The 24,837-nt window shown below is 35.7% G+C and overlaps 1 protein-coding gene and 1 long non-coding RNA gene across 4 annotated transcripts in view; one reads left to right on the top strand and one right to left on the bottom strand.

Annotated features, from left to right (window-relative positions):
* Positions 1–24,837, top strand: part of LOC135172758 (calcium-activated potassium channel slowpoke) — a 77,531-nt gene that overhangs the window by 24,159 nt on the left and 28,535 nt on the right. For 2 of the 3 annotated variants that reach the window (XM_064139107.1, XM_064139097.1), the window contains exons 3-8: positions 288–384; positions 786–1,049; positions 1,517–1,684; positions 15,107–15,198; positions 20,420–20,530; positions 20,887–20,992. In XM_064139107.1, the coding sequence (XP_063995177.1) occupies positions 288–384; positions 786–1,049; positions 1,517–1,684; positions 15,107–15,198; positions 20,420–20,530; positions 20,887–20,992 (838 nt within the window). Of the gene's footprint in view, positions 1–287; positions 385–785; positions 1,050–1,516; positions 1,685–7,469; positions 7,562–15,106; positions 15,199–20,419; positions 20,531–20,886; positions 20,993–22,754; positions 22,861–24,837 lie in introns of all 3 variants that reach the window. The other variant, XM_064139116.1, reaches the window with a different exon arrangement.
* On the bottom strand, positions 5,589–8,665 carry LOC135172884 (uncharacterized). Its single transcript, XR_010301190.1, has 3 exons — positions 8,549–8,665; positions 8,316–8,428; positions 5,589–8,131 (listed from the first exon to the last, which is right to left on the bottom strand). It is a non-coding gene; the product is annotated as an uncharacterized LOC135172884 (long non-coding RNA).

Genomic DNA, 24,837 nt, shown 5'->3' with positions numbered 1-24,837 from the left:
AGAATCGCGGAAATTATCAGTGGAATTTCGAGGCATGTCCACCAATGTAGAAAAATGTCGAGAAAAAAAAGGGAATTTATTGAAAGCAATATAGTCTGAAATTTGACGGTTGAAAGCACAACGATTGCTCCGGCACTCGGCCAAAGTCGATATCCGCTAAAGTCGCGTGCCGTCATGTATTGACTTTATTTGTTTCTCCTTTCAGTCCCTTCGAAAGATCAATCTAACAGAAGACGTTGTGCATCATTTTAACAATTTTTTTTTCAATTGATTCTTCTGTATTGCAGCGAAGAAGTCGAGCGTTGCCAGAAGTGGAGCAACAACACTACTCAGCAGATAGACTTAGCTTTCAATATATTTTTTATGGTCTACTTTTTTATACGCGTAAGTAACAACCGAGATATCTCCAGTTATCATCAATCTTCTTTCTCCTCTTTTTTGCAATTATTTATTGTATGGAGCGGAAGGAGCTATTCACATCTCCAATGAGGGGTACCAAGATTACAAATTAATTGGATTACGGTTCTCATTATATTGACACCAAATTGGAATTTAAAAAAATTATAAACCAATTCTTTATAAAAATTGATAACATTTTTTTCAACAATTTTAACATTTTCAATTGATAACAATCGCTTGACCGATTGTACGGACTGCAGTTTAATTAATTAGGGCTCCCAATGCTCTTCACCATCACTCCATACATTCAATAATTACCATTGATTATCTATCAACTGCAGCAGTTCAATTCAGAACGGGAAAATTAATATTAAAATATGAAACAGTTTATCGCCGCCAGTGACAAGCTGTGGTTCATGCTGGAGATGTACTCGTTCGTGGATTATTTTACGATACCACCGTCTTTCGTATCGATCTATCTTGATCGTACGTGGATCGGGCTGAGATTTCTCAGAGCCCTACGACTGATGACGGTCCCTGACATCCTCCAGTACCTTAACATTCTAAAAACATCGAGCTCCATTCGTCTCGCCCAACTCGTCTCCATATTCATCTCAGTCTGGTTGACAGCTGCTGGTATCATTCATCTGGTAAGACAACATGAAACCAAAATTAAATGAGTGCCATGTCGCATTCATTAAAAATGTTATGGATATTTCATGGAGTGTTTCGCGTTATTTTTACGTATTATATTGTAGCACATTAAGAAAAAACGCGTTCAAATAGAGAAAAAATCATTATTCAATTTTTAAAAATTCATTACCGTAATATTCTTATTGGCAATGAAAACGTCACGATTTAGATCAAGGGAATAGTTATTTATATTTTAAGGAATCTTCAAGTGATGCAGATAAAGCTCATTTAAAAATGTTTCGCCATTTCCAGCAAATTTTATTTCATTTTGTTTATTTTATCTTCAAGAGATTTTTTTTGACTGATAATGGAATATGTGAATCATTAATCAATTTTCATTCAGCAATTCCGAAAGATTGTCGTAATAATTGTTTTTCCTAATGATAAATAAATGAGCATGTGAATTAACAGTTGAATTTTTTAGCTTGAAAACTCAGGGGACCCATTCGAGTTCGTGAATCCACAACCGCTCTCTTATTGGACATGCGTGTACTTCCTAATTGTTACAATGTCAACGGTAGGATACGGCGATGTTTACTGCCAGACTATTCTCGGCCGCACATTCCTAGTATTTTTTCTACTCGTCGGTTTGGTAAGCCAACCCATCATTTACATTTACCTTTCAACTACATAATTCAATACTTTAGATTAAAATAATAATGAGAAAAAGAAACTAATGCAATCATACGTGCGCTGTGATAATCTTCTATTTGTCTCTATCGACTCTATCTTCTATCTCTTATCTTTCACTCATTTTTTTTTCTCTTTTTTTTTTCTTTTTATCAGTGCCATATGCCCATTGAGTAGCGAAAAAAGCTCTGGTTATTTTTTTCTATAGACTGAGAAAAATAGGAAATTGATTTTCTCTTTCAACATTGCAATTGAACTGTTTCGTGAAAAAGATAACCACTGCTTTCTCGGGGAGTCTCTCGTGAGCTTGCGGAACGAACGATCCTTTCTATTTTGTTCTCTTCTGTTCCTGTGTATAACTTCTTTTAATACTTTTATTTTTTCTCCCTAATTCTTTCCGCAATGTTTTTTTTTTTCTTCAATGCTGTTCAACTCGGTTCACAACCAAAACTCGGTATTTCGAGAGAAATGAAATGTTCTCCTTGCCTCTGTGGAATAAGAAAAATATAATGAGCAAAAAAAGTTCTTGAGAACTCGCGTTACCAAATACTTCCGGTCTGTAAATTTTTCACGTACTCGTAAAGGAAAAAAAAAATACCGCGGTCGTTCGTTTTACATGCTCTGCTACGCGCGTAGAACGTACTTGTCTGTTGACACGATGAAAAATAACAGAGTTCTTTATATTTATAGTAAATTGAACGCTTGTGCGATAAAAATCATGGAATAGTGTTACAGTGAGCTAGTAGAAGATGGAACAGATGATTTATCATGTGAATTTTTCATCCGTGTGAAACAGACATTTACATTATTATTGCAATATAAAATATGAAAAATAATTCATCGTTTGAAATGTCCTCTGGCACCGAACATGATTCCATTAAATAATGACATGGAATTAATTTTAGTAAGTCACAATGTTCTTCGGCAATTTAATTAATGAATTATTATCACCCAGAGCTTCTATTTCGAATGTAATATATTTCAATAGTTTCTAATCGATACATTACAGCAGTAAATTCAGCTGTACCGGAAGCCACAGGACATTTTTTTCGAATAAAAATGAGAAATGAATGCTTCTTTTGGATGGTGATGCATGGAGTATGGCACGAAATACAAAAAATATATTATCATTATTCGGAATTTATTTACCAGCAGTCGCGCGCCATTTCGCGATTAATCCCGCTGTGAAATGTTATTTTATCTATCCAAATTATCGAATTGTTTTATAATTGGGCTCGTATCACCGTTCAAATGAGGGATTTATTTTATGCGACACAATGTTCGTCAAGCTAATATAAATTCAATCAAAAAGTGCAGATAAATTACCATTTTCTCTGTTTTATATTCATCCAGCAAAACATTTATTTTACATCAAGGGAGATAATTTTTAGTGTTGATGAACATTGTGTCCTAAATGAAAAAAATTAAAACAAAATTAACGTAAAAATTCATTTCGTTTCGTTTGTATATGAATCGCACGGTGACAATTGATAATAATAATTAAACGTCCAGACAAAAGAAATTGATGGGGAATATATGCTCGTCCAGGGCTCGCTGATATACATTGACTAGAGATGAATTAATTAACAGTTTAATATTGTTCTTTATACATTTCTTTATTATGATTAGATCAACACAAATTAGCTCACGTGTTCCGCCCGAATTGTTCGAATATATGTCCACTCCTGATCACTCTCTTACTTATGGACCAACCGGTTAAAACGAACATGACCTGCACCTCGAGCAGAGCAAGGCAGCACGGTTATAATCAATATATGGCAGGAGCTAATCCACGAAGCCAATCGTCGATACAATTTTTTTAGTTGAGAAAGAGAATCTAAAAATAGGACAGGACGATGACCTGTTTTCCCTCTGTAAATCAAGCCCTCGGAGTCAGTAATAACTAATAATAATAGCAGCAGTACTAACAAATTGAGAAAGCTTTTAGGAATTAACGAGCCAGCTTTTAGGTAGAGGCTAACATGTATCGTCGATACCGATGTGATACCGATTTCCTTATAAATTAACAGTCAGATCCCGAACTAAATATATTGAGTAGGTGATAGGGCGATGAAGCGGGGTTTAATCGCTGCGATTAGTTGAATTTACCGAGGCCGGGGAGGGAGGATCTTAAGTGGGAAATATTGTTCTTGATTTGAGAATAGATCAATTCCGTCGGTTGAGTAATCGATGGGATTGAGAATTACGTGTGGTGTTGCTTCAAGAGCAGAGAAATTTTGGTATAAATTTAGAAACATATTTTTCTGGGTCAGTGGTTTTTGAGACACTCTTTTTCATTCGATTACATTTATTTTTATGGATAACTCGAGAACATGAAATTATTAATTAAATCTGAGCCTGCTTTTTTTGAGTCCTATCTAATTCTTTGCGTTACTTCAAATCATTTCGTCACAATCCACTTTTAAACAATAATAGGACAATTTGTGTGAAAAATTTATTTCTCTGTATGGTGCTCATCCATTGCATTGTTTTTATTACGTTTTGGTTCATATTGATAAAAAGGAATATATAAATTTCAAAATAGTATTTAAATGGGAGTTGAACTCGAAACTCCCTCCCACGCGAACCAACAAATTATCTCACTGTATCAAGTCCTTCTCGATAATTGCTCTGATCTGATAGTAACACCACTGATAACTCATATTTGATTCAAGAACACCATCGTCGGTTTAAAATAATTTTTGATAATATTCGTAACAGAAATCAGTTCAGATAGTCCGAGCATCAGAAAAACCGATGTACTAAGGGAGAAGAATGGTAGGGTTGCGTGTTGTTGAGGTAAAAATACGAAAGAAAAATGAATTTAAAAAAAGTGAAAAATACTATTGAGGGTTGAAAACGCATCGATAACGTGAAACGTTGAGAAATCTTGGCCGCGCTCCAGGCGTGGTTCTCGTACCAGGTGGCTGGTAAAAATGCACACCCGGGGCTTGGCTCGTCCGGGTTGTTCATGGTCAGCATATATATATATATATGTATACATCTGAAAACAGTAGGGTGGTGAAATGCGAGGCGGGGAACATTTTTCACAGCGAAATATGTCGACATCAAATTTTTCGCCGCATATTTCCGCAATTGACGAAGAAAAGAATATTTTCTCCAATCATGTAATAATGCTCCAGCAGTCATGTAAATATTCTCTTCATCGAGAATCTTATAGTTGTTTTTATAATAGTTATTGGAAAAAATATTCTATGAACAATTTCTTAACCCTACCTTAGTCACCTGATGTTTGAATTGCGTTATCAAGTTTAATCCTTGGTAAACATTGAAAAAAAATATTTGATAATTTCTTACGATTTATCAGTAGTAGTCCCCTTTTTCCCAATTTGCAATTCTCTCACGTGGTGATTAATTTAAGGTTAAATTCGTCAGGTCCCTCTGCAAAAAATTATCCGGCAATTTTTTAAATTTTGATGAGTGAATGAGGATCGTTATTACTCGGAAGCATTAATATTCATTATTTTTAATTCTCGTTCTTCATTTTTTTTATTTTCTTCTTTCAATTCTGATTTTTCCTGAAGTAAATCCTTGGTTTTATTCTTCTGTATCTCTAAGCGGTTGAAATATCACTCGAAAAAGTATAAGTCGAGTTTTCATATCTGTTGATGCATGAGAAAAGCCAAGCATTTCAGGATAATTAGTACTACAGCAAATCAAAGCTGTTCTTTAATTCTCTCTTATGAGCCTAATTCCCCTTTATCGTCGGTGTCTGTGAGAGCTTGAGATCTTGAGTGCTCGTCCTGTTTGTATTTTTTGTCTGTCTATGTTATGCGTATGCTCAAACGCTGCTGAAAATAAAAAATATGAAAAAAAAGGGAATAAATACTAAAAGAAGAGCTAACTCTTTGGCTTTATTGTTCGTACTACAATACTCTGTCTCTCGAACACCTATCGCCGCTGCGTCTTGGCATTTTTTACTTACGAAACTTCAAATCATCGATCACCACCGCTAGATTAAAAAAAAGCCAATCTTATAATTCACCCAAAGATACATTATGAATAAACAATCGTGAAGCGTGTCCTTTGTCTTTGATTCGACGTCTCCTTTCGTCTCGATGCAATAATCAATGAAGAGAATGCGTGCATCCTCAATTAAATTCGCTCCCTAGCTATATTTATCATTTGTTATACTTCATCACTGAAAAATTCCAAGTAGTCTAGACTTTTATCATGACAATTGAACAGAAAATGCACGAGTAGAGAGTTAATAGTCTTAGTATCGAAAGAAAAATTCACCGAGTAATATTTAGTATTTTAAATCTTCGATAAATTGCTGATGAATTTTTGTAATCCGGTGGGTCGACTAAAATCTAAAGCAATAAAAAGAAGGTGGAAAAAATAATAATGGCACCAATGCTCATTAATTAATACTCGCTCCCGGGTCACTTGGATAATGGGTATAAATTCCAAGTATGACGACAAGTCAGCTTGTGAAATTCTCGAATAAATCTCAAAAATATATCTCATTAATCAATAGTGCGAGAGACAATTTAAATGAATGGATTCATTAGTGAGTAACAGACGTCGTTTCAGCTGATAAACTTGACGCTTCGTTGATCAACGTCAACTTTCCCTAATCTCAATAACCTTTGCCGACCTTTCTAATCCCCTGATCCAACTTAGTCAACCGCAAACGTTAATCACAGTCATCAAATAATTTGGAGGATGTGAATTTTTATTAGCCCGTTGTAATCGGGAAATTTGATTTATGTTGAATAATTTGAAATTTTACGAACCACTTTAATCATGAATAAACTGTAAATTTGCTGCTCGCTGTACATTCAGCCGCTGCTTTATCGCTTAACAAACACTGTCTGAGAATATTCTGTATTTATACTCTTTCTGTCTGTCTATCGTCTTCTCAACTTGTACAATATCGCTGTTACTCTGTTCGATACATAGAGAGTGCGTTGTGGGGGCATACATGATCCTGTAAATAGTTCTTCAGAATAGGAGTCACTTATGTAGTCATTTGCGAAGTTTCTATTTTTTATCGATTTTTTTAGATTTTTATGGAAGAGTTGTCTTTCTCTCTCTCTCTCTCTCTCTCTCAAGTCCATCTGTTGTATAATCAACTGTTGTTAATCAGAATAGGTGTCGAACGGTGACAAACATCTTCAAAAAAGCCAACTTCCCATATAACTATTCCTCAATGATACACTTCAAATAAAAAAATTCAGAAAAATAGATTTAACGATTCGAGTATTTTAAAAAATCGATACCTGACCTGCTATTTTCACAAAACACTTAACGCAATTTCATTTTATAGTCTGATACAGAATAACATTTTTGAAATTCCACAATCTTCAGGTTCTAATATACAACAGGTTACTATTCTCGAGAATGTTTCAACAGTTCCAACTTGTCTTTCTGTAGAGTTAATTGCAGAAACCTTAGTAGACATGCTGTGGCATACCTCACAGGTTTCCCATTGAGACATCCATGCTATTAATTTCTAATGTAAGTTCATCTCGAATTCAACTCACTTCGCAAAAGACTCATCGTGTCTCTTCTCTTCCATTATTCTCACAAGGTTCCACTTATCTCATAACTTCATCAGCAGCTGTATGGAATGTTCATGAAAGAAATAAAAAGGAAGTACAACGTGAAATTGAGGGAAATTTGGTAGCTCTGGTGCTGGATAATACACTGTCCAAAGAGCTGGTACTTCCTATTATGAAGTAGAGAACCGTCAAAGTAGTATCCATAATTTCTATTTGCAGGCAATTTTTGCTAGTAGCATACCCGAGATAATAGAGCTCGTAGGCAGTAGATCCAAGTACAGCGGCGAATACAAACGGGAACACGGAAAGAGGTATATTGACATTACGTATACATCCATTCTGTGTACATTTAATTTCATCCTCCGATGTTCATCTAGGCCAATTGCAATCATTATCAGGGCATTATTTTCCGCTATTCAATTAACTAAAGATGGAACCGGAATTTCACATAATTTTTCTCTTCTAATTATATTTCTCATTATTTCTCATGGAAGACTCTTCACCCACATCAGAATAATAATAGTTTTGTCTGAGCGAAAACTGGCAATCTTGAAAAATTGATTCTAATCAACATTTGGAATAGAAATAAATGAACACCAAAATGTTACATTAGCGTTTCTTCACGCCCCTATTAGTAATTAACTAAGGTGTCGTAACGGGATAAACAGTGGATCCAAGGAATGTACAGTGAAGAACGGCAGAGGGATAGAGTGAAGAGGGAGTTGGGAATTAGGGAAGATCGATTCACAAAAGCCACGAGCAAATCGACGCTGTTTCCGGCTGTCTGAACTTTTCCCTTGAATCCATCGTACCTCCACGTAATCGAAGCATCGAGGCTCGATTAATTTCCATCCAATACCATCCATCCTTTTCTCAATCTCCTGAAAGTGGAAAAACCGTACGGCCTTCAGCATTTGCTCACCTCCCTGTGCACGATACCGCTGTTCTAACGATCTTTTGGTTTCATTGTTTAACGATAACTGCAGTATTGAGTCTTTGGGAGTGAAATATTTATAAAATTTATTTCGAAAAAATGACGTTCAATCGAATGATATGAGGGCTTACCTCTTTAAGTGGGAACGCAACGCTCGTATTGAGCATAACATCTGCTGCCAATTTTGTCAATCCATAATTAACAAAATATTCTCTCTTCAGCTCAAACCACTCGATCATTTCAACTGAAACATCGAACGAGAACTCGTGAATAAATGAATCCCTTAAATCTCCGCAATAGCCCTACCCAGTTCTTCAAAAAGTTTCAACAAAACTATAACAACAAAAAATATTGAGTGACTCACGTGATTTAAAGAGTCTCGTGAGTCTCCAACAATCGTTCAGCATAAAGCTGTCACATGCAGCCCAGCTGTTCCACCGAAACGAGCAATGTGTGTACAGTATTCCACAATCGACTGGCATTCCACTCGATGAGTGTCTTTTTCATCGAGCCATTCAAGAGTTTTCACTCAGTCAATATCGCTATAAAATCCTCATTATGTCATCCAAACATTTCCATAATTTATTTTGAGAAAAAAAAAAGAATTCTCCCACAATGGCCGGACTATCGTTTCCATTTTGTTCATCATATTTGTCATCCTTCACTTGGATACTGACGACAGTCGTGATTGAAAGTCCAAAAGGTAGTGATAAATCAATAAACCAAGTTTACAAAACGTTGAGGCGTTGCTAAGCAAAAGCATTCGTGGAGTTTCGTGACGGGCGGTTGACGATCCGCTTTTCACGTAAAGTAGAAAAAGGGGTGGTTCGTCCTTGATGTTAACCCCAAGCCCAACTCGCACACATATAAGCAATTGACACGATACAATAGAATTCAGGCGCACGATTTGCCACTTTAGTCTGCTACCTCAATTTGTAAACAAAAATCCTTGGACATTTTTTTTTTCCTCTCTCTCTCTCTCTCTTTCTCACGACTATTTGCAATTCATCCTGCACACGCCCATAAATTGTCCTTCACCAATTGTCTGAGCTACACGGGGAAAAAAACTATGAGAATCAAAGTAATTATATCTCTCGCATAGAATAAACGAGGAGAATAAATATTTTTTCCCGTTTAGTGAAAAGAATCGTAATTCATTAATTTTTAGAGTTAAAGAGATTGCAAGGAGACGCGATCGAGATGACCAACAGATTGAATGACACAATATTCAGCTGTAAACTTTTGGAGAAAGTGAATCCTCTTACCCATTCATGTAGCTGACGTTAATATGACGTTGCAAATATGCATAAAGAACAAAAACAATGGTATCATCTACATTATAACAGGTGAAAAGACTTAATGCTGTGGAATATTCGGCCGGAGGGATTGATATCATAAAAATTATATGATCAGGGTGAACACAAAAAGCGAAAGGCGTATAACGAGCGAGTGAATTTAAAGCGAGCTACTTATTTATTTAACCCATCTTCGCGGGTCTATTGTTTTATTCTCTTCATTGTAATGAAATTGAATATTATTATGCTTTTCGAAAAATTACATTATACGAGGCTTGTTGCTTCGTAGGCATCCACGTTTGTTTTGCTCTTGTTGAGGGGCTCTCTAAACCTCGGAAATCAATTAATGTGATTATTTGGATGGTCTGAAAAACCTCGATTCCGACGGTTTATCGTATTAATTTCTTCTTCATAATGAAAGTGAATATTAAATTATTTTCTATTCTTCACAAAAAATTATATTACACGAATTTCCTCTCACAAGATGAGCTCTTTAAATTATGAAAATCAGGGACCCCTGATAGCTCCAATTTTCATGAGCCGATCATCGGTGAGTAAGAAGACTAATGGTAATTAAATCAACTGGAGGATTTGGCTCATGAAAAAGGAACTATCAGTCGTCAAGGTGCCTCAGGGATAAAATTATTGGAAGCGGAAACTTATTGGGCGGAGGGTTCCGAGTTCGAATCCCGGTTGGGGCGTGATATTTTCGAAATTGGGATCGGCAAAACGCTGTTGGGTAACGGCTCCTGAAATATCCCTTGACTGTCACGTGCGCTGATTTCTCGAGATTTAATATGGAGCCCCAGGACAACAGCGAACAAACGGAAATTCAAATTAGAAAAAAATAAGAAAAACATATGAAGCTAGGCTTTCTCATGTTCTTACGACAACGGCATTATTGTGGGTGTGTAGGCGGTGTTCGCCAGCTGGATCCCAGAGATCACGGAGCTCGCTGCGAATCGCTGCAAGTACGGTGGCAGGTACAAGGGCGAGCGTGGACGCAGGTACCCCATTAAGGGAAAATGAAAATGAAAAATTTTAATGAATATTATTCACGTGAGCGTGAATTCGCCTATTCCACAAAAAAATATATATATTCACACTCAACCTTCTAATATAGAGACCCAGACTAAATTCCTTGAGTCTTTTAAATCTCAGACTAAACCCCTCTATCCATTAATCCAAGCTTATTTGAAAATTATTTGATTAATTATATTGACATTTACTTTTATACTGAATTTTATTGAGATTAATTAACGTAGAGTTAATACGCATAGATACGAGGTGGAGCGATGTGAGCATGGATAGCAATGCGTGAACGACAGCCCATGTATATCGGGTTTAGATCGTTGATTATTTTTGAAATTAATCTTTGAATTTTCCAGAGGAAATTCAGATTATTTTGCGATGACAAACGTTGATAAAAAAATTCTCGTTCCATTCTTCAGGTATTCAATTTTATTTCATACAGTAATCGGGAAAAAATTGTTAGACTTGGCTCCTAGATTTTATTCCCAATGAAAAATCCCCACAGGAAAAGTTTCCGCGCGACATTTTTGCCAAAGAAAGTTCCCATTTTCGGGAAAAAAGTGAAATTTCCCGAGAGAATATATTGAAGACTACAAATGTGGGAGTACAGAGCAATTCATCTTTATTCAATGTAACGTACATTATTTCCATGCAGTTGAGCATGTTGTGAACGCCATAAGTGACATACAAGTCCTTTTCGCCAAAATAGAAGTCAATTTTCCAAGTAGAACATTCACAATAAGATAAAAGTAGAGTCCAGCTCCAAAGAAAAAATGTTTGATAATTTTTCAATGGGAAAAAACTCGGGCCATGGTTTCTACTTTTCGGTTTTCGTTCAGTAAATAATGAATTCTCTCTGGGTGATGACAAAATTGCATTGAAAATACGTAGATGATATTAGACAGATTGGCAAATAGCTCTCGGGAGAAAATTGGCACTTCTAGTATTTGTTGTAATGCCCCAGCGTTCGATTCGATTATCTATTTCATCGGGGACAGATGTAGACAACGGAAAATTTGAAATTTAACATAGTCCAATGTGTCAGAGTTGGCCCGTTTGAATCGCGAGAAGCATCTCGCGTAATTAAAATGGATTCTCTCACTTTTTTTTTCTATTCGCATTATCACTCTGTCCTCGGAATTGGTGCCACACGGATGCTATCGGTGACACTCACTCCAGACCAAATTAATGAAAAATTGGCGTGAAAAGAAATTCGATTAAAAAAATGCGATTTTTAAATGTATATTTATAAATATTGATTTAACACACAAATTTTCCCACTTTTTTCAATCTTCTCCTCATCTCTGCGCTGATTCACCGCTTTCTTACTACTTTTCTCTCACTTTTTAGCAGAACTATTATATCTTATGATAATTTATACACTTGTATGCCTCTAATTCCATTTATCTTATTCAATCAAAATATTCCTCTGATTTTGAATTTCCTTAATTTTTGTGAATAATATAATAAATTTGATTAACGACGGGGGACATTTGAAATTCCAATGTTTGAAATATTAACGTCATTTATTTAAATAATTATTGTGCTAATCACACTCTTCGCCATTTCGTCACGTACCGTCGCCAGTAGTTGATGATTAAATTCCATTTTACCTCAGTAATGTGAAAATGAAGTAATTAAATTAAATCTTTAATTTTTATTTATCTCTTGCCCACTTCGTCCTCTAAATGTCTTCACAAATCAACGAAAAGCGACGGAACTTGTCTCTGTAAAACTTTCTCATCTTCACTTTTCTCTCCTTCCGATCTTCAAAATTGCTATTCTCGTTTTCTTCACGGGAAAATAATCGTTAATTAAAGAAAAACCGAAAACCAGAAATAAATTGAGTTTCTTGGTGGCATGCGTTAGTGTTTTTTCAATCCATTCAAGTAGATCAAAATCGATTGATGGAGCCAATTTAACTGAATAATAATACCTCATAAAATCGATATATTACAAAATTGGCCAAAGACCTCCCTCAGGTGTTGAAAAATTGAGAAGTCGTTATGTACATCGTGATTTTAAATTCGCCTCAACAATTATCAAGTAGACTAGAATTATCCTGATTTACGTTTTTGTCAATACTTTTGTCAGTACTATCTAATCGAGTTAAAGAAAGTGCAAAAAATGGCGTGTACACGTAGTTGGGGCAGTCGTAGAAATGAGTGCAGGTGGTAGGCATTGATGAATCAGCTGTCTTAGGGGCTACGTAGAGCAAATTATAATCGCACGAAACGTTAATAACAATAAAGATGCTGATTTTTATTACAAAATTATGAAAGCGTGAGGGTGAAGAAATGTGAAAATTAAAATTCCTGAGGTTGTAATTTAGAATGCTCAGATGTGTACGTTGATGAGGAAAAAAAAATCATGAATATTCCGAGAATTTTCACATTTCAATGCAAACACGCGCTATTTAATAGTTAAATCTCTTGGCTGAGGCACTACGGTAGCGTAGCTATAGTCACAACTATTAATTTTCTTAAGTTTATTATGTAATATCACAATGATGATGTGAGGATTTCCTAGATACTGATGATAAACGCGTAGACGCACTCAGGCTTTGACATTTATTATCAATAATTCATCATTCACAACATTTCAGTACACTTATTGAATAACCGAACACGTGATATTTCGTCGGACATTACAAACGCACATGATCAATATTAATGTGACCACAATTGTTGGGGGGGTGGGGGGGAAATACACTTATTCGTAGTGTGACACTAGCCCATGTCCCAAGAAACAACATCAAGTATTAAATTCCATAATCAAATATTTATATATATTATTCCGGTTGTCAGTGTAATTGATTGTTCATTTTATTATTTGTGTTGTTTCATATCTGCGTGTCACTTACACTCATCTCTTCTGTTTTCCATTCGTGGAAATATTTGGTTTTATTGATTATCTTGTTGATAGATTTTATTAGAATTATTTTATTTTATCTCCGCAATCGATTGACTATTGATTATCCTTTTAACAAGGGCTCTCATGGAGACTGAAGAAATATTTTTTTTCGAGAATTTCGTGAGCTATAAGAACATTTTGAGATAATGTCTTGGTGCTCATTCCAGAGTCATTAATCCTTTAACATTTTGGTACTGGATTCTTAATTTGATGAGCAGCTATTTTTTATAGTTACTTATTTCATGGAATTCATACCCCGTTGTATCAGGACTGTTTTCCAAAATTCATTATTGTTTCTGTCGATGAATACTAAATGTTGAAGTCAATGTTATTGCCAAGATGAAGAAATATTGATTAAGATTGCAAAAGAAGTCTCTCGAAATAAATTCTCGTCTTTTGATTACCACTATCAAAATGAAATTGTCAAAGTAGCGCAAAATTTCCTCAATTTGGTAATTTTTTTTCCATTGAAAAAGTTAATTATAGACTTCTAAATGTTATTAATGTTCAATTCACCACTTGTGCACCGACGAATGAAATACCGAATTAACTCGATAAAACCTGAATCCGTGAGAGCGAGTGACTCGTAATGAATTGAAGGAAAAAACAATTTTATTCGACCCACCGCGTGTTAAATTCCTCCCATCGATTATCCATTCTCCGAATGCCGACGCGAGTTTGAGGGTGAGCGCCAGGTGAGCGAGAGCGGACGTACCATGACCACATGAAATTCAAATCAATCAGACAACTTTCAATGAACCATTCATTCATCATAAACTTGGTAAGTCCACTCTGCGCGTCAAGAAATTAAACAAAAAAAAAAATTAAATTTCGGACAGCAGTGCGTGAGCGATGCGCACAACGACGAGACTCCAGATTAAAAAATTACGATGAAAAATCAAAATCTCACTCTATTTTCCCCCCTCTTGTATCTTTACCACTCTCATTACTTTTTCTGATATTTATCCAAATAGATCAATTTATTTTCTATCGCAAATTTTTTAAAAAATATGAAAAGCAATAATTTGTAAGCGAACGTAGAGAAGATAATTTTGTAATGTTCTGGACTTTTTCATAAAATTCTTTATCTGTGGATAGGTAGAACGTGTCGGCACAGTAGTTTAATTATGCTAGGCGTATGTGTAGGCAATTAGGTGTAGGTAGAATAAATGCAAAAACAAGATTATTTAAAAAATGCAGAGTTCATTGAATTATATTTGAAAATAAGATAATTAAGTAATTATTCTTCGTGGTAATGGGTTGATGGCGAGCATAGATGTAACAGCACTGTCGATCGTGTTTCTATGAGTCGCCATTTCACCCCCCCCCCTCTTCTCTTCACCCCGCCACCCAAGGTAGCCAGAAGAACGCACATTTGTTTATAATATTTTTCAATCGTTGAAATAATGAAGAAAACCTTGTAATCCCCCACCGCCCTTTGTCAGACCTTTTATTGTACCCCTGTACAATTTCTCTTTGTACCGTCCCCTTGTTGTTGAATATATTTGAGTAAAATTCTGACCGACAAATCAATTGGCGGCGCTTGACCATGACTCAACGGACTTCATCATGACTGACTGATTAACGGAAAAAAAGCACAAAGAAAAAAAAAAGAATAAATCACCCTGATGGAATGTATATATTGATGCGAGTGTTGTGTTCTGTTCTATCACGTGGTGTAGGCCATATTCGCCAGTTGTATCCCCGAGATAATTGACCTGATCGGGACGCGAAACAAGTACGGCGGCACTTTGAAGAACGAGCGAGGTCGCAGGTGAGACACAAAAAGAACAAAGAAAAAAAATTTTGCTTCCCACAAGATACAACGAATTGAAATTAAAATTTCTTTGGAGTGTTAACATTATTCCCGTTGACATGCCCTAATGTTTAATTTTACTCCTGATTATCCCGTAGTTGAAGATCCCTATTTGTGAAATGAAAAATTATTAAATATGATGAATAGTTCTCTTCTCTAATGAAGCAATTTATTTTTTATTATCTCAATGACATATTTAGAATAATTTGAAAGTCATAGTTTGTGTGACAGAAGTACTATTTTTGCACATTTAGTAATTTTCATTTGCCAATCCTCATTGTGATACAATTTCTCCCACTTATATCTGTGTTAAGCTCCACAATTATCACCAGAGCCTTGAATATAAAATAATGTTAGTGAGTGAGGAGTGGTAGAGTTGAAGAAATTACACTAAAAATTTTCCAAGTGCACATGAATTTTTCACTCGTCTCATTCTTCTTCATGAAAAGTTGGGACAGTTAGTTTGAGGTTTTGGCCTCGGTCCCATTCTACATCTCCAATGACCTATCATCCAACTCCACTTTATCTCTTCCGGTGAGTTTGAAAAGCTCACTCTCCTAGTCCTGCCCTCCATCTACAACTCCAGTCTATTCACAGTTGGTCTTGAAATAATATATATACTTGTCCCAAACCTCATCACCACTGAAAACTACCACATCCTCGGCAACTGGTGTTAGCTTGTTTGTTCACACTGACCGCACTTGGGACAAATACGGCTTTACTACTGGACAATCATGTCCTAATTGTTATTATCTCAGTATTAACTTTGGTTTTATCAAGTTGTTTTCCATCTGCTGAATGAAGTTGTTGTGGAAAATCGAGAGTTTGTCTTTGCGTCAAAGATTTAAGTCTTCAGTTGACCTCATCGCATTTATTTAAGGATATTCCAACTATTTATAACAATATGATAGGGGCCACACTAGGAACTCAACCATCACAGCCGAACCATGAGTTCGCCTATTTTATTGGGTAAAAAGTTTCTCCAAAATAATCAATCAGAACAAACCATTTCATCCAGAATCACAGTGAAAAAAAGAGGAAGGAAATGGCGGAAGTGAACCAAGAAACTGAGATTCGAGTATTCATTCTCTGATCTTTTTTTTCTCTCACTTATTTCCCTCCTATTTCTTTTTCACTTCTCTGAAGAAAAATGTAGCGATTCGTTTGCCGTCATTCGTGGCTACGAGATGTGGAATGGGTAATTGTTCGTCTTCTTTCTTTATTCCCGGAAAATGCGAAAAATTTTCCTTTCTCCGGTCTTTCATTGCGCTTTTCATCAATTAGGTAATTTACCATTGTAAATTAAAATTTGTAGATTTTTGCATAAAATTAGAATGATATTTTACGACTGTTTCCGAGTTAACAAGTAGTGGAACAGTATATTTGGTCAGACTGTATTCTGGAACTAGCCGAGTGGTCGTTGAATATGATGGAAAAAGTTAAACTCTGGATATAAAACTATTAAGCCGTATTTACACCCAGTGAAAAAAAAAATTCAAAAAAGGTCATTTAATACTCCAGCATGTCACCTCTGCATTCCCCCAGCATTGAATGCACTATTTATATTTTTTCTGACTACAGAAAAAAAATATTCGGGTATTCTCCCACTGCTGTTATACCACTTCAATGTTAATATATTCCTTGATGTTTTAGTCAGTATTAATATTAATCGTCTTTGCGATTTCGTACTAACTTCCCTCACCAAACTTGTACTAATGAAATTATGATAAAGTGACGATAAAAAGATGTTGAAGAACAAGTGTGACAGTAGGTTGAGCGACGTTGTGCTATACATGTTTGTAGTTCAGGTCGTTTGAAGGTCACTCTGAAGTTTAGGACATAATGGAGCTCGTCATAAAATCGCCAATCATCGTTCTTTTCAAACAAATTGAACAAATAATTGATAATTAATTACAAATTAGCAAATCACGGATAACGCACATATTTGTGAACACAAAAACACGGATCACAGTTGAATAATGGTTACAAATTTAATGCATCTCATCACAAAATATTCAAATTTACGGTTATTACGAAGCACACACAAATGGAGTCATTTAATTTCATTCCGTTCATTTTATCATTGATGTTGAATTGAGAAAGATAATGAAATAACTCGCGTCGGGATTCGTCCCTCGCTTTCCGGGATCAAAGATGTTGTATATTTTGTAAGAAAAAAATGTCACTTCCTATGACACATATTCCTTCAGTAGCAGAGGTGTGAAACATACCCCAATCACTTGATTTTCTATACTTTATTGAATGTTGAATTATTTCGATAATGAAAACATTCGGAGGGCATTGGTTCAGTTGCATAAAATTTTCAACTCCACTTCCCTCTGAAAGTTTCTCATCTAGATTACTCTACATTTAATAAAAATATGATACTCATGGAAAGGAAAGCCGGAAAAATTCTAGTGCTGTACTGGAATTGAGGTGTACTGTGCCAACACACGAAAATTTTTATTATGCCACAAGGAAATTGCCGTTCACGTTAAGAAATTTTCTTTCTAGTCAATTTTTTCTTTTTTCTTTAATTATGAAGTGATTATGCAATGATAACTTTCGTGGCGGTTACTTTGATTAATATACAGTAGTATCAGAAAAAATGATAATGAAACACTTCTCATTGAATTAACATTTACATTTATCCATACATGTTTTTCTAAATACGGAAATTTGGCAGTGTGCACCTCGTTTCTAGTGTGTAATACAAAAATTTCTCCGACTCCTCTCTCTGTATCGAGTCTGAAAGAGAATGGGACCGATTTGTGATTGTCAATATCTCGTTAGCAGTAAATAATTTTCAGGGAAATTTCATATCATTTTTCAAAGTTAAGCCTCTATAGTGAAAAGCGCAGTGGAGCGTATTAGATCGCTCGATTGGAGATGGTGGTATTCCGCTTTGGCGGCTATAAATTGGGGATATTAAAATTCAACGTCACCTTAGAGAGTTAATCTTCAAAATGAATTCAAATTCCCTGAGATCATATAATTCGTTGATGAGACATTGAAGATTCAAAAATGTTCATCCTCTAGCTACGGTTGGTCACTGCCCCAGCATTGACTCACCCCAACTATAATTTTTTACTTTCCACACAGATGTTACCTTATTAATGACACCAACCCTCGTGACCACAAAATATAGGAACACTAACAGAAATATTCTACAGTACATTCAGATAAACATTCACACAAAAACACCAGCTGTACATGACCCATTGGATCACAAAATGCACCATCGATTTCCCATGAAAACTTTGTCCTCTTGTTCTGAATGAATTCACTAGTTCACGCCCCGTTCTTTACTTTACCCAGGCGACAGTGTCTTTGTCCTTCAGTTTTATTTTTTCAGAATTTTCAATTCACTAAAACCCATGAATTGATCAGACACTGCAGCAGAACACGTTCTACTTTTTCAGAAAAAAAAAACAGAATAAATTTTTCATTTTCTCTCCTATCCCTATGGTCATGCTCCTGATGTTGCATCGAGCAACAAGCCAACAGGGCTGTCTACTGAATTCATAATGACACACTTCTATTTTTTTTATACCTTCTCAACTTGTTCATCCCTACCTCCCACATGTCTCATTCTTTTTCGTTCCATAATACCTCCAGTTTTTCTATTCATATTTGCTGAGGCTGTTGTCACCCACATAACCGAACGTTACATTGAACATCAAATTAATCAAAAGAGCTTTACATTTTGAAGGCAAGAAATTTTCCTGCCCCAGTTAAAAATTCTGGACCGGATCTTTCCGGTGTCGTGTCAGATAGTCTTATCCACCTAGAGCTATCAAGCTATTCACGAATATTCAGTGCTTGAATGGGATAGGGTGTGGGTGCCAATAGACACAGTGAAACTTGTGCTACCAGCGCAGCACGGAATGGCAACAAAGTTGAGTCGCATTTTCTAACCTTTTCTCTTTTCTCGGGATTCTATTCTTTCTCAGAAATAAAATTCCTCTCATACAAAGTACAACACACCTGGTGACACTGAGAACAATGAGATATTTAAATACACAGATGCTGACGTACAAATAGTGAATTATTTTCACAAACACACGTAGATACTAGCATCACGATCTAGATGACCTTTTGGTGCTTGAAAAAGTTTTTGTACCACAATTTTTGAGTGCCTGCACTTGTCACGAATGAACGGCGTTTGATTAATTAATAATAATCCAAAATATAAGAATTGAACAGATTTTTTATTGCCAAGTTTATGAGGAACTTCGTACCACAGCCAAAACACAAATTCACATACAAATTTTTAGTATTTAATTGAATTGTAATATAGGTATCATAGTTTTTGTATCGAACTTCATACATTTAGAATCAGCTAACATGTCATTACCTTCAATTCCTATTGCTATGCCCTGGTAAGTTGCACAGTCAATTTGATGATTACGTACCCAAGCATTTTTAAGAAGATTAAAATGTTGGGGATTATTTTTTTAACAATTAAATTGTTTCCCTCGATTCGATCTACATACACTCGTTAATTTCTGCAAATTGACAGCTCGCGATTGGAATGAGTGAGGATAACATTCGGATTAATCAGAACAATCAAGGCTCAGCACAATGGTATCCATATAACGGATTTATTTGAAAACAATTGATACTTTTGAAATTTTTGGATGAAATTTCGTAGAACTAGAACTTTCCTATGAAATAAATTATTCACTTAAAAAACAGTTGTGCTTTTAAATCCACTGGTAACTTTTAAATCAGATGCCTTGAAAAATCAAAACGTTCAATTAGTCAGGGTAAAATAGTTGATAACAAAATGTAATTTTTATTCACTCAATTCAAATAAATATTTCTCTTCAATTCTTCGAAAGTCGCTTCAATAATTTCTCGGCAGCAGACTAAAGATGGTATAAAATTCAAAATTTCACCTCAATCCTCTAACGCATTCAAAAATTACCACAATCTGTCGCTTTCCACTAATATTTGATTCCCGAAAAAATCCCGTAAATGAATCACCAAGATTCAGGAGTAATTTAATCCCCATTTATTGATAATGAAACCCATTAGCAATAGATATTGCTAGCCTGTAGATATCCATGTAGCACCTCGTCGTAGTTCGCTTGTAATACTTCACAAAAATCAGATTAACATTAAATAATAATAAATTTGATATAAGATTACGCTAATAAATTACTTGTGTTGGCAGACACATTGTTGTTTGCGGTCACATCACCTACGAGTCAGTTTCCCACTTCCTCAAGGATTTTTTGCACGAGGATCGTGAGGATGTCGACGTCGAAGTGGTCTTCTTGCACAGGTATGAAAATGCATTTAATAAAGCACATTAATCACATTAATTCATGTCTTCACCGAAAAACAAGTGAGTGTAAGTATGAAGCCATTGTGTGTGAATTTGATGGTCAATTGTTTAATTCCTGAGAAATAAACAATTGTCAGCATCAAAGTAATGTTAATTTAGAAATATTTAAATAAAATGTCTCAATGTATTTAGCCCCCTGGTAAGTATCCTTTCCAAGTGCGGATATTTCTGTCAGGTCAATAAGACGATGGAGGTTCATTTGGCATCGAATTTTAATATTTATTTATTGAAAGAAAAAGTTGGACAATCGTCGTCTGATTGGCCTGTGCATAAGGACTCCCCTGTGCTTGCAGAAAAGAACCGGATCTTGAATTGGAGGGTCTCCTGAAGAGGCATTACACCACCGTGGAGTTTTTTCAGGGAACTATGATGAATGCTGTGGATCTAGAGCGTGTCAAGGTATCCTCCCATCCACACACCAATGTTCCACACTCATAGACATGAAAAATCTCCGTGATTTTGAATTTATCGCATATCGAGATAATAACGTAGACTATTATTTCACATTCCACGAGAAGTTCAATTGTATATTTTGGTTATGGGAGATATTAGGGATAACACCAGGGACAACTTGATGGATCGATTCTCCTCCAGTCGCATACACTGTTTATCATAGAGATAGGGTTTTCAAAGTCCATATTTAATTAAAACTCGTAAGATATTACAAGTGATCGTGGAAAGGAAATTTTGGATAATGGATTAAGTTGATTGGAAGATCGGATTTGGACTTGACATAGGGACAGGTATAGGAACACACAGATATTCGTGTTGATGATGATGCAATGGTCTTCTTCAGTATCAATATCTCGCCTATCAATGCCTCAGAAACGAACATCCGCCCGGATGGCTTCAGTGGATATTCAGGATAGTCAATACTCAAACTAAAGACGAGAAATCTTCAATTGACGTCGATACTCTCGATTTAAGAATCAAAATATTTTTCAGCGGAGAAACATCAGTTTTAAAACTGAAAACATCTTTTCTCCGCCCGAATCTCCAGAAGTCTATTGAAAAATATGGAATCAAATCACGTATTTTCTCTTTCAACTTCTCAATAAACTTCATTGTACATTTTGTCCTTATTTATCTAAAGAATGCTAAATCAACACAACACCTGTACCGGTACAATCGATTCATCTATCATCAACCTGTCTCTTCCCAAAGCCTCGGGAAGAAAAATTCTATCCCTGCCGGGATTTCAACTCGAAACCTTGGGTACCCTGAACGAAGGTCCTGTCGGAACAGACAGGACCTCCATCGTTACTCATAAAATATAAATTCGCAAAGGAGAAATGTAAAACTAAAAATATGTTTCTTCATCCAAAGCCCCAGAAATTGTTGATTCAATAGAGAAACATTATTGAACAGAAAATTCCCTTCCCGTGACGGAATTGCTCCTGAAAAGAACTCGAAAGGAACACATTTCCTCTTTAACCTTTCCAATAAAGTTCTTTACGTTTTTTCTCCATCGTACACTCGACAGCGAAGGTTTCGGATATGTATGGGTTACGGTAGAAAGAATTTTTCAAATATATCTCTTCTTTCGGGACATTCAACAACTTTCGCGCTCATTATCCTTCGGAACACTCAAGTATACCTATATCGCGAGGAGTGGACGAAGTCTTTCATTCGATTTTAATGAACTCCCGTTATCTTATCCACTCTCTTGATGCTCGTGAGAAAAAATAAGTTGAACTCTTTTTTTTTTTAAATACACACATGACTAGTTTCCATCAATAGCCCCACTGAGATAATGCAGCTGCGGCAAATTGAAAGACACCGTCAACACTCGATTATTCAATACAAAACACGTAGAAAAAAGCAAGCGCCTGCGCGGCTCTGCATGAGTTATGCTGGTTATTTGAGCTATGGGTTTTGTTCCAGAACGAGGTGACGTTTTTATGTAGAATTTATTTAGGCGTTAAACTCTGTTCTATTTATGTGTATGTAAAAATTAATTTTAACAGCACGGAATCAAGGCAGCCAATGAACACGAGGATGCTGTAATGGAGATTAATTTATTTGTTTAGCATTATTCGTTCAGATTTACTAGTATTTATATCTATTTTAACTCATGCTAAGGGCAATGATCAACGGAATGAATAATCCATATAATTGTAACATCAAAACTACATAAATCGTGATATATCGGACCAAACAGGAAACCACCAGATCTTGAGTTGGAAGGACTGTTCAAGCGGCACTTCACCACAGTCGAGTTCTTTCAGGGCACCATCATGAATCCCATTGATCTTCAACGGGTCAAGGTGAGTCAACACAGAAAGAAAGAAAAAAAAAAATCAACAGAATGAAAAATTAACAGCTCAAGTAACAACCCAATGATAAAATGCGTTAATTACTCAAATAATATATATCTATTTGGCTAAATTAATTGGATGATTCGCACACGCCTCACGTCTATCTTTGACCTAATTACCTCTATGTACAGCAAAGAGAAAAATTTTATTTGGCTTGAGTATATTATCAACTTTGTTGAATTAGTTATTGAGTTAATTAAACGTATTTAAATTGATCCTTTTGCTGATACATAACACGGGTGAATTAAATTTTACGCGAGTATAATCGTCTTGGTTGCAAATAAAATTTTTCAACATATCCTCGTAATCCTTTTGTCCTCCATCAACATCAGTATTTTTCGAATGTGTGAAGGTACTTACAATACTTGTCTCACGCTGTCTTTTTTTGTGCCTCGTCCTTTGTTCACGCACATCAGACTAATATATTTCGCCGTTTGCAAAATTGTTCATACGTCTGACTGTTGACATATTCCACCGTATGTTATGTAGATATTCTTGATTTGGGGGAATCAGTGATGGAGAGACTCAAGACAATCGTTTTACATTTTTTTATCACATTTTGCTGAAAAGCGTCACTTTACGGGTTCTTTTTACAGCGGGTAATTTAATCATAAATACTTTTCGGGTCGAGGACCGTAATGCGTTTGTCCTTACATTTTCAGGAAAATGTGAAAAAAAAAATATTCGTCACACATACGTAATGATTAACCCCGTGAAAAGTCACTAGCAAGTGGCACTGCCAAGGAGATGCCGAGGTGGTGAGAGTTGCATTATGCACGTACGACGAAAATACCTATTTTGCGAGACTGTCTCGTCGAATATCTGAGTAACAGTTCTTGATACCATTTGTCATTTGATTCGAGGAGGGGGTTTAATTCTCATATTGTTATGATGTCGAGATAATGTGGGGTTGATGCCAGAGGTTGTGGGGTAGATGCATTATCGAGAGTCGGATAAAAAAATGAAAAATCAATAGGGAGAAGGGGACGACGATGGTTTTTTCGTTCGATAATATTATCGGGGCATGGTTGTTTGCCTGTATGTTCAGACCCATGTCAGAAGCCCATCAGATTCATGAAAGATAAACCTCTGTATATCGTGAGTCGTTTAGTCGTTGACGTGCTGCACTCATTCACGTACATAAATTTCCTTAGTGTATTCCTGTCAGTTTTTGGAGTCTACCAGATTTTTAAAATAAATTAAGATGACAAGTGTACCATCGTTTGATTACGTTCATCATTCAGATGATTGTTTTGTAATGGTGGTAGGTCTAATTGAAATGATCTATAGGTGAGGAGACATTAGTGATTGAAGTATTGAATTGTCTCAATAATCATTGAACATTAATAGGTCGATTGAGCATTTTTTAGTGAACTGAACATTCAAAATGACGAATAAAAGTGTCAAATGTACTCGCCTAGGATTTCCCTTCATCCTTCACAAAAATCGCGCTTTAGTCGATCAAAAGTCCTGATACTTTCCTATCATTGAATGTGTACACGAACATAAAAATCCAAAAATTAGAGGAAATCTTTTGAATTGGAAAACCTTAAAGAAAAAAAGCCACCTTTTAAAAGGTTTACATATATGTTACTCCTACGGATAGAGACCCAATGCCTGCTGTCGACCCAGGTGGGTAAGTGCTCGTGCCTCTCACATATTTTTTATTCTTTGGATCTCTAATTTTTACGATGAGTTACTAGTGAATATATTTTTTTTATCAAGCCTGTTGTAATAGGATATTAGTTAGTTAGTGACGTAGTGATTAGCATAGAGACGCACCCAATCGAGCGACATACATGTCTACATGGTGTACACATATGTAGGAGGTACATGGGCTCATTATTTTCCCGTTCCTTCATTTAATTTCGGATGAAATGTGTGAATTTTTCCCCAAAATTCCTATTTTCCGCCAGTATCAGCATT

This window comes from Diachasmimorpha longicaudata, chromosome 1, assembly GCF_034640455.1.
Source record: "Diachasmimorpha longicaudata isolate KC_UGA_2023 chromosome 1, iyDiaLong2, whole genome shotgun sequence".
Taxonomy (NCBI): domain Eukaryota; kingdom Metazoa; phylum Arthropoda; class Insecta; order Hymenoptera; family Braconidae; genus Diachasmimorpha; species Diachasmimorpha longicaudata.
Note: the sequence above shows the minus strand (reverse complement) of the source record. Positions and strands in the feature narration are given on the sequence as shown.